The sequence below is a fragment of the Euprymna scolopes genome, chromosome 10 (genome assembly GCF_053919585.1).
Source record: "Euprymna scolopes isolate OS-2025 chromosome 10, ASM5391958v1, whole genome shotgun sequence".
NCBI lineage: Eukaryota > Metazoa > Mollusca > Cephalopoda > Sepiida > Sepiolidae > Euprymna > Euprymna scolopes.
Genome location: NC_136491.1, coordinates 58,686,973 through 58,701,142, shown reverse-complemented (window position 1 = coordinate 58,701,142; position 14,170 = coordinate 58,686,973). Strand labels below are relative to the sequence as shown.

At 40.6% G+C, this 14,170-nt stretch overlaps 1 protein-coding gene across 2 annotated transcripts in view; it reads right to left on the bottom strand.

Annotated features, from left to right (window-relative positions):
- LOC145285995 (origin recognition complex subunit 3-like) overlaps positions 1 to 11,667 on the bottom strand; it is a 171,774-nt gene extending 160,107 nt beyond the window's left edge. For both annotated transcript variants that reach the window (XM_080134586.1, XM_080134587.1), the window contains exon 1: positions 11,571 to 11,667. In XM_080134586.1, the coding sequence (XP_079990712.1) occupies positions 11,571 to 11,594 (24 nt within the window). In that variant the 5' untranslated portion in view covers positions 11,595 to 11,667. The remainder of the gene's footprint in view (positions 1 to 11,570) is intronic.
- Between the last annotated feature and the right edge of the window lie 2,503 nt (positions 11,668 to 14,170).

Below are 14,170 nucleotides of genomic sequence, written 5' to 3'. Positions count from 1 at the left end.
CCCAGTAGGCTTTCCCATTCTCCCCAGTAGGCTTTCCCATTCTCCCCTGTAGGCTTTCCCATTCTCCCCAGTAGGCTTTCCCATTCTCCCCAGTAGGCTTTCCCATTCTCCCCTGTAGGCTTTCCCATTCTCCCCAGTAGGCTTTCCCATTCTCCCCTGTAGGCTTTCCCATTCTCCCCAGTAGGCTTTCCCATTCTCCCCTGTAGGCTTTCCCATTCTCCCCAGTAGGCTTTCCCATTCTCCCCAGTAGGCTTTCCCATTCTCCCCTGTAGGCTTTCCCATTCTCCCCAGTAGGCTTTCCCATTCTCCCCTGTAGGCTTTCCCATTCTCCCCAGTAGGCTTTCCCATTCTCCCCTGTAGGCTTTCCCATTCTCCCCTGTAGGCTTTCCCATTCTCCCCAGTAGGCTTTCCCATTCTCCCCAGTAGGCTTTCCCATTCTCCCCTGTAGGCTTTCCCATTCTCCCCAGTAGGCTTTCCCATTCTCCCCAGTAGGCTTTCCCATTCTCCCCTGTAGGCTTTCCCATTCTCCCCAGTAGGCTTTCCCATTCTCCCCAGTAGGCTTTCCCATTCTCCCCAGTAGGCTTTCCCATTCTCCCCTGTAGGCTTTCCCATTCTCCCCAGTAGGCTTTCCCATTCTCCCCAGTAGGCTTTCCCATTCTCCCCTGTAGGCTTTCCCATTCTCCCCAGTAGGCTTTCCCATTCTCCCCAGTAGGCTTTCCCATTCTCCCCTGTAGGCTTTCCCATTCTCCCCAGTAGGCTTTCCCATTCTCCCCAGTAGGCTTTCCCATTCTCCCCTGTAGGCTTTCCCATTCTCCCCAGTAGGCTTTCCCATTCTCCCCAGTAGGCTTTCCCATTCTCCCCTGTAGGCTTTCCCATTCTCCCCAGTAGGCTTTCCCATTCTCCCCTGTAGGCTTTCCCATTCTCCCCAGTAGGCTTTCCCATTCTCCCCTGTAGGCTTTCCCATTCTCCCCAGTAGGCTTTCCCATTCTCCCCAGTAGGCTTTCCCATTCTCCCCTGTAGGCTTTCCCATTCTCCCCAGTAGGCTTTCCCATTCTCCCCTGTAGGCTTTCCCATTCTCCCCAGTAGGCTTTCCCATTCTCCCCTGTAGGCTTTCCCATTCTCCCCTGTAGGCTTTCCCATTCTCCCCAGTAGGCTTTCCCATTCTCCCCAGTAGGCTTTCCCATTCTCCCCTGTAGGCTTTCCCATTCTCCCCAGTAGGCTTTCCCATTCTCCCCAGTAGGCTTTCCCATTCTCCCCTGTAGGCTTTCCCATTCTCCCCAGTAGGCTTTCCCATTCTCCCCAGTAGGCTTTCCCATTCTCCCCTGTAGGCTTTCCCATTCTCCCCAGTAGGCTTTCCCATTCTCCCCAGTAGGCTTTCCCATTCTCCCCTGTAGGCTTTCCCATTCTCCCCAGTAGGCTTTCCCATTCTCCCCAGTAGGCTTTCCCATTCTCCCCTGTAGGCTTTCCCATTCTCCCCAGTAGGCTTTCCCATTCTCCCCTGTAGGCTTTCCCATTCTCCCCAGTAGGCTTTCCCATTCTCCCCTGTAGGCTTTCCCATTCTCCCCAGTAGGCTTTCCCATTCTCCCCAGTAGGCTTTCCCATTCTCCCCTGTAGGCTTTCCCATTCTCCCCAGTAGGCTTTCCCATTCTCCCCTGTAGGCTTTCCCATTCTCCCCTGTAGGCTTTCCCATTCTCCCCAGTAGGCTTTCCCATTCTCCCCTGTAGGCTTTCCCATTCTCCCCAGTAGGCTTTCCCATTCTCCCCTGTAGGCTTTCCCATTCTCCCCAGTAGGCTTTCCCATTCTCCCCAGTAGGCTTTCCCATTCTCCCCTGTAGGCTTTCCCATTCTCCCCAGTAGGCTTTCCCATTCTCCCCTGTAGGCTTTCCCATTCTCCCCTGTAGGCTTTCCCATTCTCCCCAGTAGGCTTTCCCATTCTCCCCTGTAGGCTTTCCCATTCTCCCCAGTAGGCTTTCCCATTCTCCCCTGTAGGCTTTCCCATTCTCCCCAGTAGGCTTTCCCATTCTCCCCTGTAGGCTTTCCCATTCTCCCCAGTAGGCTTTCCCATTCTCCCCAGTAGGCTTTCCCATTCTCCCCTGTAGGCTTTCCCATTCTCCCCAGTAGGCTTTCCCATTCTCCCCTGTAGGCTTTCCCATTCTCCCCTGTAGGCTTTCCCATTCTCCCCAGTAGGCTTTCCCATTCTCCCCTGTAGGCTTTCCCATTCTCCCCAGTAGGCTTTCCCATTCTCCCCTGTAGGCTTTCCCATTCTCCCCAGTAGGCTTTCCCATTCTCCCCAGTAGGCTTTCCCATTCTCCCCTGTAGGCTTTCCCATTCTCCCCAGTAGGCTTTCCCATTCTCCCCTGTAGGCTTTCCCATTCTCCCCAGTAGGCTTTCCCATTCTCCCCAGTAGGCTTTCCCATTATCTGCAATATGTCTTTTCTTATGAATGATGACCACTGATGCATTCCTCCATTCATCTGGAACTTTTGCACTGGAGAGGCACTTATTAAACAGTCTTGTAAACATCTCAACAATGGTTCACTACCACTCTGTAGTAACACCATCTTCTTATGCAGCTTTGCCTGACTTCATTCGCTGAATCGCTGCTCTTACTTCCAATGGGAGGATAGGTAGAGGATGTTTCTCAGATTTCTTCAGTGCATGAAGGGTTGGAGTGTGTCCCAGTTGTCTGGTGGCATAGAGGTTAGCATAGAACTTCTCACACCTTTAAACAATTCTGTCTAGATCATGGATGAGAGTGCTGTCTTCTTCTTTGAGATAGGTGATGTTGTTTCTTCCGAGATGCTGCCTTATTTAATGGACTTAATGCCTTTGTTTACTTCAAAGGCTTGTAGTATTTGTTGTTCATTGAAGTTTGAAATTTCTTTTGCCATTCTTTGTCTCAGAGTCTTGCATATCTCAATGTATTGGATGTGGTGTACATTTGTACCACCTCTTTATCTGCTGTTGTTTCACCTTGCCCTGCCACTGAAGAGCCAAATTGATGCCTTTCAATACGGCGTCCGCTAAGTTGATGTGTTGAGAGTCATCTTCAGGTCGCAGCCAACATGCGTCTTCCAACACAGTTTCATGTGTCTCCAAGGCTGCACCAATTGCTAGGGACCTAGCATCGACCCACACATTCAGCTCTTTGCCGTCCACACACCAATTTCCCTGGGCCGGATCGTCCTGGTCCACAGATTCTAAGATCTCAAACATCATACAATACAGTACGGCATCCCTTGCTTCATCATCCCAGCCCTTTGTTACGGAACTTACTCTCCTTCTGAGTATTCCACAAGATACACGAAGTCAACCGCACACCAGATAGTGCCTAACAAATCGGCCACAAAGAGAGAACATTGTTCGTCGCATAACAATACTGAGAACCTCTGGAATTGCATTTCCTCGCTTCCACCGCAGTTCACTGCGTTCCATCCCGACCGCCAATACCAGCACCTGTGCACCATCCTTCAACCGCTCCGGGTTCTTGTACTCCAACCCGAACTGCGTAGGTGTTCTCTTAGATAGATCGCAGGCCCCACGTCTTCATTGACAAAAATGCCATCAATGTAAGCAGATGCTGCATGGCCTACAACTTCTTCCTGGGATAATACTTCGCTGACAATTGCTTTCATTATCAGGGAAGCCACATTCAAGCCGAATCCTAAGCGGGTCAGACAGTATTTTATCCCGACGATTTTCACAGTCTGGTATGGCCACAGTGTCTCATGGACCCGTACTTGTAGGTATGCTCTCCTGGGGTCCAGTAGAGACATGTTAGCACCTTCTTGTCTCCATTCGCGCAGCTTAGCCGCACAAACATCTGCGTTGGCCGCAAACGTGTCTACATAATGATTTAGCTCCCGGTAGTCCATCACCGGGCGCACTTTGGTTTTGTTCTGCTGTGTCACAGCCATCAGGGGAATTAGGCCTTTGGGAGGTCCCAATTTATTCTCTGGGTATGGCACGAGCCAACCATTATTGATCCAGGTGCGGAGCTCCTGAGTGTATTCTTCACGGATTTCTGCCGGCACTGTGTAGCCTTTCAGGGGGATGGTCTTAAGACGAGTTTCACGATGCGGTTCACGTTCGGCTTTGGCGGTGAAATCCGGTTCATTAATAGAAATGGCTGCGCATTTAATATTTTTCTTGCAGCCCAGCCGCACTGATCCTGTAGGTTCGACGACAACTTCCCAGAGCTTTTATGGCATCGATCCCTAGAAGTCAACCCCAGCAGTTTGCCATGCCCCACCAACACATCAATTCTGGCAGACACATCTTCTTCAGTGGATACAGAGACCGCTCCAACACCGCAGCACGCATGGGATATTCCACCAATCGTTTCGACATTCACATTTGTTTTCCTCCAAGACCGGCACCGGTCTGCATGTAAAATCCTCCTATAGCATCCTGTATCAATAAACGCCAAACATCGTGTCCCATCAACATGGATGCTTATCATCGGGAGCATTTTGGTGGGGAAGGAGACTGGCGCTTATGCGTCCTCCCCCCCTTGCTCGTTTCCAGAGCAGTTCCGAGCCCAGTGTCCACTCTCATCGCACCGGTAACACTATGTTCTGTGTTTTCAACAGTCCTTCGCAAGGTGGCCTTCAACATTGCATTTAAAACAAGTCACACTAACAGGAATATTCTTAGCCCTGTTGTTGTTGGGTGAGCATGTGGCCGCAAATACGTCCTGATTTTGTTACCCAGACATCATCAAAATTCTCGCTCTCAACATTAGCTCCCCCATGTTCAGGGCTTCGATGTTCGGCGCCTGTTCAAGAGCAATTGAGATTACGTCAGGGAACCCAGTGACGAAAGTCAATTTTGTGAGTCTCTCTAGGTCATCTCCTGTGAATCCGGCCAATCCAACCAACTGCCTGATTTTGTTGGCGTAAACATCCACATGTTCGCCAGCCCATCTGACCATAGTTATTTTTCTGTATGCTAACGCGTCGTCAGTAAATGCTTCTTTTAATCGGGCCTCAATCTGGTCTATCTTCTTTTGATCGTCCTCCTCCATTTCCATGTAGAGGGCCAATGCATCATCTTCCAGATATAAAGGTAGGAGACTCGCTATATCATCCACCTGCTGAAGTTGTGTGACAAGTCTCACTTTTTTCAGCCATGCTACGACATAGTGGAGCCGAAATAGCTTGTAGCAAAATGTAGTAGGCAAAAATCAGAAACAAAAATAGGAAATAGTCAGTTTCGCCCTGCACCGCCCACCTCTAGAAGAGAGGAATTTCTTGGCTGTAATGACTGTAGAGAAAGAAGAAGGAGACAGAAAAAAGGCAGAAGAAAACTCGCTTCTCGCAGATTCGTGGTTCGTCACAAAGAACAATCCAACCGCCAGAACCACCTATGCACAATCTGCAAAACACTCCCTGACTGCTTCCCAGCGTCCTGTCTTTATAGCGGCTGGGTATTATATATTTGCATAATTTTGCGAGAATTGCATGAGGTTAACGGCAATAAAAACCCATGGATACCATCTTGGAACTCTCTTTCGCTCAGCCCGCAACACAACAACAGACATATCCGAGGTAAGCTCTTTATTCCCCCCCCCTTTCGGTTATTGCCAATTCCGCTACATTAATCTTTTGTTTAATTTTCCTTCAGATTATATGGCTGCACTCTCTACTTTATTTGGACTCTTGAAGCCATCAGTGTATATAAGCACAGTGGTTGATTCTTATGTTTTGAAATTCTTTGCAGAATATTATTGAGTTTAAATTGTCCTTCGCATGTTTAGTCATATCTAGTGGAATTTTGTGCTCTTTTATTTGCCATGGCAGCATTTTGGACATAATTGATTTGTGGATAGTATTTTTTTAATAAGCCCAAAAGTGTAAATTTTAGCCATTTTAACCTGAAAGATACCCCTTGGGGATAAGAAGAAATAAGTTTAATGAATATCTCAACACATGATAACTCCCCACCGGTATTTTAAAAATTATTTTGGTGCTAAATTGTCCTCATTATAATTCTTTATTTTTGACTTAATTTTGTCTAATATATTTTATTTCAGTTGTTAAATGCAAAATTATCTAGAATATCCCCCCCAAGGAAAAAAAAAATTGTTTTAGGATTACTACTTTACTCTATAAATATAAACAAAATCATCCCTTCCACCGTGACCCTCTCCCATCCTGTCTGCCATAAGCACTGAAACCCGAAAGCTAGAGACAATGAATGGAAAGCCGTCAAATATGCTGGAGGTGTCTTTTAGATAAGAAGAAATAAGTTTAATGAATATCTCAAAACGTGATAACTCCCCACTAGTATTTTTAAAATTATTTTGGTGCTAAATTATCCTTATTATAATTCTTTTGTTGGAGGTGTCTCTTGGATAAGAAGACAAAACAGACATTACAGTAATGTATTCCATTTTCATTTCATTCGTAAATATGGGAGGGAAATTTATCTTCAAATACCTTAAATTTTGAATTAGAGCTACTGACTTATACTAAGTAAATATTAATAAGTCCTTTGAACCTTTTTTTTTTTAGTGGAGAGTAGACAACGCATTGTGGATGCGTTATCGGCAGCTTTCGTTACTCTCGCTTTTAGTTATTTGTCCCTCAGTCCTCATTTCCAATGAGTGATTTTTCTGACAAAGGGAGAAGAAAAAGCTGCTTTCCAGGACGAGATGTCGGAATTCTTCTGTTTCTATGTCTATCCTTATGGCCATGTCACTAGTAAGGGTGCTGGAGGATAAACGTTTCATCTGGGCTGCCTTTATCCGCCTGATAGTCAGGGAACCGAACCTTGGATTAACCACTAAGGAGGCTGTCCTATCAGCAGGTGCAAAGTACTAGTATTGCCATCTGGTGAATGGATTCTGGACCATGCAGTAGTTTCTGGTGGGGCCTCTCGATGCCATACCAGTGGGTAATTGTTACGGCTTTACTTTATCATGTGCTACAAAAAAAAAAAAAAATTCTGTCTTTTTTCTCTTGCTTTCCCTCTCTGTCCTGCTCTAACCAAGTCTGCCGAACTGTTCCACAAATCCCAAATCCTCAACATGAAATATCTCAAAAAAAAAAAAACACAAATAAACCTAGAACCCCATCCTCAAATGTAGACCCCTACTACCATGTCTCCTTCTCCAACATCAGGGGTCTACGTTCTAACTTTCCAGAGGTTGAAACCCAATTACAGGAGATGAAACCGGACATATTCTCCCAAAGCGAAACTGGCATAGGGCCAACCACTTCCCTAGATGAGTTCATAATTAAAGGATACTCTAACTTAACATCTAAATCTGACCCCCCTGACGACATAGGCATGGAATATGTGCCTACATTAAAGATGGCTTTCCGTGTGGTAAGGATATTTCCAGTGAAGACCCTAATTTACCTTCTATGTGCTTCTGATATGTGTTGCACTTGCTTATAGCAGAGTTACTATCTTTAAGAGCATATCTGAGAAAATTTACATTCTATCTGCTCATCCTTCGGCTAACATCCACATTTGTGGTGACTTCAATGTCCACAATGTGGAATGGCTGACCCACTCAAACAAAACAGATGATCGGGGGAGGTTCTGTCATGATTTCGCCATTGCCTATGACCTCACCCAGATTGTTCACAAACCCACCGTGTACCCAATACTTCCGGTCAGTATGCTAGCCTTCCAGACCTTTTTCTCATAACTTCCCCTGAGCTATGTTCATGTTCCATTCTGTCTCCTCTGGGATCTTCCGACCACTTGGTTGTATCAGTTAAGATAAAAACAAAATGCAATGTCCTCAGACATACCTCTCCACCGTACTGTATATCGATACTCTACGGCTGACTGGGATAGCTTCCATACATTAATATCTGACCTACCTCTGCATTCCATGTTTAAAAAGGTTTGTATTGATCAGCTATTTCCAATATTCAAAGGCTCTAAGGTATATTATATGATTAGATTTAGTAAATTACATACAATTATGGTTAGTTCAGAAGAAATTTAGTCAAGTAAGCTATTTTTTATCATTTATTTAGGTCCTTAACAATTTTTTGGAATTTCTAGGTTCTATGAAACTACCGAAATAATGTCAGCCCATGATTCATATAATCGCTCAACTTCAAAAGTTCACCATTTTTCACCACCTTGAACTTTTAATTGGATTTGTTTTTTGTTGATCTGGAAATTCTTTGTAGTTTTTGAAAAACTCAGACTTTTTAAAATTCTGATTATAGTCATCTTTGGGTTATTTCCATGCCCCAGCCCACTTTGGGTTGGTTCAACACTCTTTTATTTTATTGTTTTGCCTCCTTTCATATCCTCTCCACATGATTTGTAGTAGCCCTAGTCGTAAGGTTCATGAAATGAAGGCTATGGTTAACTGTAAGATGTTCATACCCTACTTTGCACTACGCTTTCCAGCAATGGGAAACTATCGTGGTCCCTGGCAGTATGTATTTTTTTATTAACAGAAGAAGGGTTTCTGATTTATGGTTTGGGACTGTAACAAGAAAACCCACCTTCTCAGCAGGGTCGTATCCTCCGAAGAGCCAAAGTGGTTTGACCCCCCCCCCCCCCCGGACATTATGTTTTCGTCTATTGAAAACGGACTCGTCAACTTCCATCGTATACCCTAGCCTCCAATCTGTCGGGGATTCCTAACAAAATAGTCATGGCAAAACTTAGGAAGTTTTTCCAGTCAGCGAGAGTGTGATCTGACCAGAAATTGCACTCTTGTCATAAGCTTTTGTGTGTTGCTGTTTCGAATGCCCACAAATATATGACTCGCATAATTATAGGTAGATGTAGATGGGACCGCTTGAAAAAGGTGCCATGGCGCAAGGCCGTCCATTATCTGCAGTGGTCATTAGTGCACCTCCAGCCGAAGCCGCCGTTTACGTTTCGTTTCTTCATGATGCACTTTCACCGACATGTTTTGCATCTCCTTTCTGCTGCTAGCAACTGGTTTTCCGTGGATCTATAACTTATTTTCAGCCTTGTTTATTTTATTTCTTTTTTTTATTGAAGAAACGCAATCAAACTCTGCCTTTCTTTTCTATTCCTCTTAAACTCTTTCCTTTCATTTTTTTTCTTCCAGTTTTTAATATCTGTTAGGTGGCGTCTCTCTTTTGCCGTTTTCCATATGGCGTTGTCGAGAGCGGAAAAATGGGCATTAAAGTGAAGAAGTAACAATAACTATAATTTTTTCAGGTTAAATTGAAGTTTCCTGATATCTTTTTTTGTTTTTTTTTAATAAAATTGTTAGGTGAAAGCACAGAATACTTACAAAACACCCTCCCTTTCCATGTTAAGAATGGCTTTCAAAATAATATTATTTCAGCATGGTAACAAAAATGCACAAGCACCAATCATTTTGATTAAATACAGAAACAAGCAAATAAACGATTAGAAATGAATACATAATATACAAGGAACATTTTTGTTGTATTTTGCATGTATTAACATGATCGACAATTTGTTCTAGGCCTCCTTGTGCATGTCGCATTTTTTATTTTTTGCTTATTATTTTATTTATTTTTAGTTTATTATTTTATTTATTTTTAGTTTATTATTTTATTTATTTTTTGCTTATTAACGATTTTATTTTTTTATATTTTATTTATTTTTTGCTTATTAACGATTTTACCTTACTGAATTTTTTTCCAAAGTAAAAAAATAAATGTTATCAAAGACAAGATAAGTTACTTTTCTATCAAACTGGATATAATTTTCGTGTTTTTATTCAATGTAACATGTTTATTCAGCTCGAAAAGCATACAGTGTTTAACGATGTATGGGAAAATTCAAGATGGCGCCTGGCTCTCTTTTTAACACGGTAAGTTTGGGAAAAGGTGTTATAAATAAAAAACTAGACAAAATACTGTTAGAAACTCGCTCAATATATGTTACCGTAGCATAGTTTGACATAATCGGTGGGTTTTTAACAATATTTTGTCTTGTTTATTATTTATAACACTTTTTCCCAAACTTACCGTGTTAAAGAGAGAGTCGGGCTCCATTTTTAATTTTATTGGTAAACACTGTATGTTTTTCGAGCTGAATAAACATGTTACATTGAATAAAAACACAAATATATCCAGTTTGGTAGAAAAGTAACTTAGGTACTGGTCGCGATTAGAGTTCCCTGCCGAACACCCGAAAAAAACACTGACTTCTCCCCATGCATGAGCAAAGGACATGTTTTAGTTGCCATAGTAACTAAACGATCATGAATTTTTATCGACTTTGTTTTACTGTTTATGAATATTGAAATAAAAGACATTACTACACATTTATTAATAATATCTCACTTTTATCGACTTTTTTTTACTGTTTTACTGTTTATGTGTCACTTTTATCGACTTTTTTTTACTGTTTTACTGTTTATGTCTCACTTTTATCGACTTTTTTTCTTTTTTAATAGCATTTTCTTAAAATGAATATTAAAATAATTTCCCAACTTTTTTCATTTCTATGTGTTTTGTGTGTTGAATGAAACTTTTTTTTTCATTACGTCAATAGTTATCGACCCCGGTTCTTTGGCTGACAAACGACATCTGTCGGCTGTTCTTGAAACTAAATTACACGCATTTGCTTCATGTTACTGACATGCAGAAGTGCCAATGGTGCCATAGGTGTTATTGTAAATTAACACTCTTAGCTAATTCCGTAAAATGAGATTCTACTTTTTTAGGCGAATTTGCACCCTCCCCATGTTATGTGTAGTAATGTCTTTTATTTCAATATTCATAAACAGTAAAACAAAGTCGATAAAAATTCATGATCGTTTAGTTACTATGGCAACTAAAACATGTCCTTTTGCTCATGCGTGGGGAGAAGTCAGTGTTTTTTTCGGGTGTTCGGCAGGGAACTCTAATCGCGACCAGTACCGTAACTTATCTTGCCTTTGATAACATTTATCTGTTATATATGTTTTTTGACAACTTTTTCGAATCTGCGTGTACAGTAATACAAACCCTAAACCTATTTTAGATTAAAATAAAGCGGAATTTTTTTACATCAATAACAAGTTTGCATCTGACACCGGTACAGGCGGATTTAGAGTCGCCTATGCTTCTGAATCGCCAATTCAATTAAAAACGTTTGATTTCTTTATGTGAAGTGGAACACTTTTAGCATTGAAACCATCTTCTAGTTTGCAAAGTAACAACCGGAACTGAGTTTTAGTATCTAATCAACTAAATTATACGAAGATTTCGGATTTAAAGATCCATGCAAAAAAGAACAATTTGTCGGGTTCAATGCCTATTTATTTCTTTTAAAATAATTTATGTCAGTAAAACTAATGATTACCTAAACATCAGATTTTCCGAATGTAAAATTGAAATTAAAACAAAAACAGTCGATTAATCATTACAACAGAAGTTTTACTTAACAACTGCTATTGGCAAACTCTCAATAAATTTTATCGCATAAGCGTGCGATAAACAAACAAAAAAAAACTTTCTTTCTTTACAAAGCCACATTGCTCCAACATTTAAAAAGTACAAAAAAGTCACAAAAATGAATGAACTGTGAAAAATAAAAAAAGTTGTTGAAGAAGAAGATTTCAATATTTTCTGTTATAAAATATAAGAATACAACTCTTACCTTAGACACAGAAACAGTCTTCATTTTACAATTAGGAAAATATTTTTTTCGCGCGAACTTTTATAAAATTGCTCTTCAAATACAGGAGAGTTCTTCTAATCGAGTGTACTAACACATTCTCATCTCATGCGTTACAAATTTTACAGGAAAACGGGATTTTTTCCCCAACGATTTTAATGTTGTGACTAAATTTAATCGTAAATGTCGTTTACAAGTGTTGCTATTAAGTAGCTACTGGTCGGATCAACATGTAGTATCTGTTCTGATCAGTTTGAGAAGACTCCCCATGCTTATTTAGAATTAGTAATTCTGGGTTTGTATTACTGTACACATAGATCCGAAAAAGTTGTCAAAAAACAAATATATAACAAATAAATGTTATCAAAGGCAAGATAAGTTACTTTTCTACCTAACTGGATATATTTTTTGTGTTTTTATTCAATGTAACATATTTATTCAGCTCGAAAAACATACAGTGTTTACCGGTGTATTCGAAAATTCAAGATGGCGTCTCACACCCTCTTTAACACCGTAAGTGTGGAAAAAGCTGTTATAAATAAAAAACTATACAAAATACTATTAAAACCCCGTCGAATATATGTCAACCTATGTCACGGTAACATATTGAGCGAGTTTTTAACAGTATTTTATCCGGTTTTTTATTTATAACATCTTTTCCCACACTTACCGTGTGAAAGAGAGAATAAGACGCCATCTTAAATTTTCGAATACACCGGTAAACACTGTATGCTTTTCGAGCTGAATAAATATGTTACATTGAATAAAAACACGAAAAATATATCCAGTTAGGTAGAAAAGTAACTTATCTTGCCTTTGATAACATTGATTTGTTATATATTTGTTTTTTGACAACTTTTTCGAATCTATGTGTACAGTAATACAAACTTGGATCACTTTTCTGTATAAATTTACCTTACAATGAGCACCTACTTTCTAGTGATAATGCCTTAAACAAGTATTTTTCCAGATGTTAAACGATGTAATTCCTTATGTTATCAATGTACACATATGGTCACCTCATTATGCGCGCTTGCATATACACAAATGGCCACCACTGATAGCATAAGGAATGTTGCATCACTGTGCCTGTTTTACGAATATTTTAATGGAATGTGTTCTGGTAAACTCGTTTCACTCGTATCCCCTCGACGTACATATCCCCGACAAATGCGCTTAGCAATAAGATCTCACCCATTCACTGTTGTTGTCCCTAAATGCCAAAAAGCTTTCTATTCAATATATTTTACCGTGACATAGGTTGACATATATTCGACGGGTTTTTAATAGTATTTTGTATAGTTTTTTTATTTATAACACCTTTTTCCATACTTACGGTGTTAAAGAGGGTGTGAGACGCCATCTTGAATTTTCGAATACATCGGTAAACACTGTATGTTTTTCGAGCTGAATAAATATGTTACATTGAATAAAAACACAAAAAATATATCCAGTTAGGTAGAAAAGTAACTTATCTTGCCTTTGATAACATTTATTTGTTATATATTTGTTTTTTGACAACTTTTTCGGATCTATGTGTACAGTAATACAAACCCAGTGATCCTACTTTCTGAAAAAGTAATTTCTTTATATAAAGAAAACTATTTCTCTGTGTCAGTTTTAAATGTTATGTTCGTTTTCAGTGCCTCCAAAAACCTACTGAAGTTGTCATTTTAATGTTTTTTACATCACCAGAGGTTTGACTATCAAGAAATTTAAGGAAAAGTTTTCTCTTTGGTATGAGGGACCGAAATGGATAAGGCAAGAAGAATCCTCCTGGTGCCATCGTGAGTTGAGTTGCCTTTCTAAAATTCAGATGGAGTTGATTGGCGCTTCAGTAAATTATGCCGCAGAGAATGAAGTGGCTACATCAGAAGTCAAATTGGAAAAATTCTCCAGTTTGAATAAGTTGATCAGTGTAACTTCACTGATATTCAAGTTCATCAACAAGTTAAAAAAGAGGGAGATGGATCCTGAGTTACAAGCAAATGCCTACCTGATCAAGACAATGCAAAAACAATCCTTTTCAAGGGAGTTGGACTTTTTGTTGGACCCTGGAGGAAATAGCATACCTAAACTGGTGAGGAATTTGAATCTCTTTTTGGACCACGAGGGCATTATACGATCGATGGGAAGAATATGAAAATCGGAATATCACTCATATGAGGTCCAAAATCCTATTTTATTGGGAAAAGAGCATTATCTAACAAGATTGATTATTCAAGAATACCACCAAAGAAGCCAACACTTAGGCTTGGCCACAACATTGAATGAAATACGATTGCAGGTTATTAGATACCACAAGCCAGACAGGCTGTAAAAATGTGGTTAGTACTTGTGTGAAATGTAAACGCTATAATGCCGTTTCCTTTTCAATACCAAGTTCGACCAACTTACCAGCCCCTCGGGTGAATTTTGTCAGGCCCTATCCACATACCGGTGTGGATTTTACCAGCCATATCTATGTTAAAGGACAAGAAAAAGACTATAAAATGTACATTCTTCTATTTACATGCATGAGTATTAGGGCTATACATTTGGAACTGGTTCCGGATATGAATGTGAAATCATTTATTCAAGCA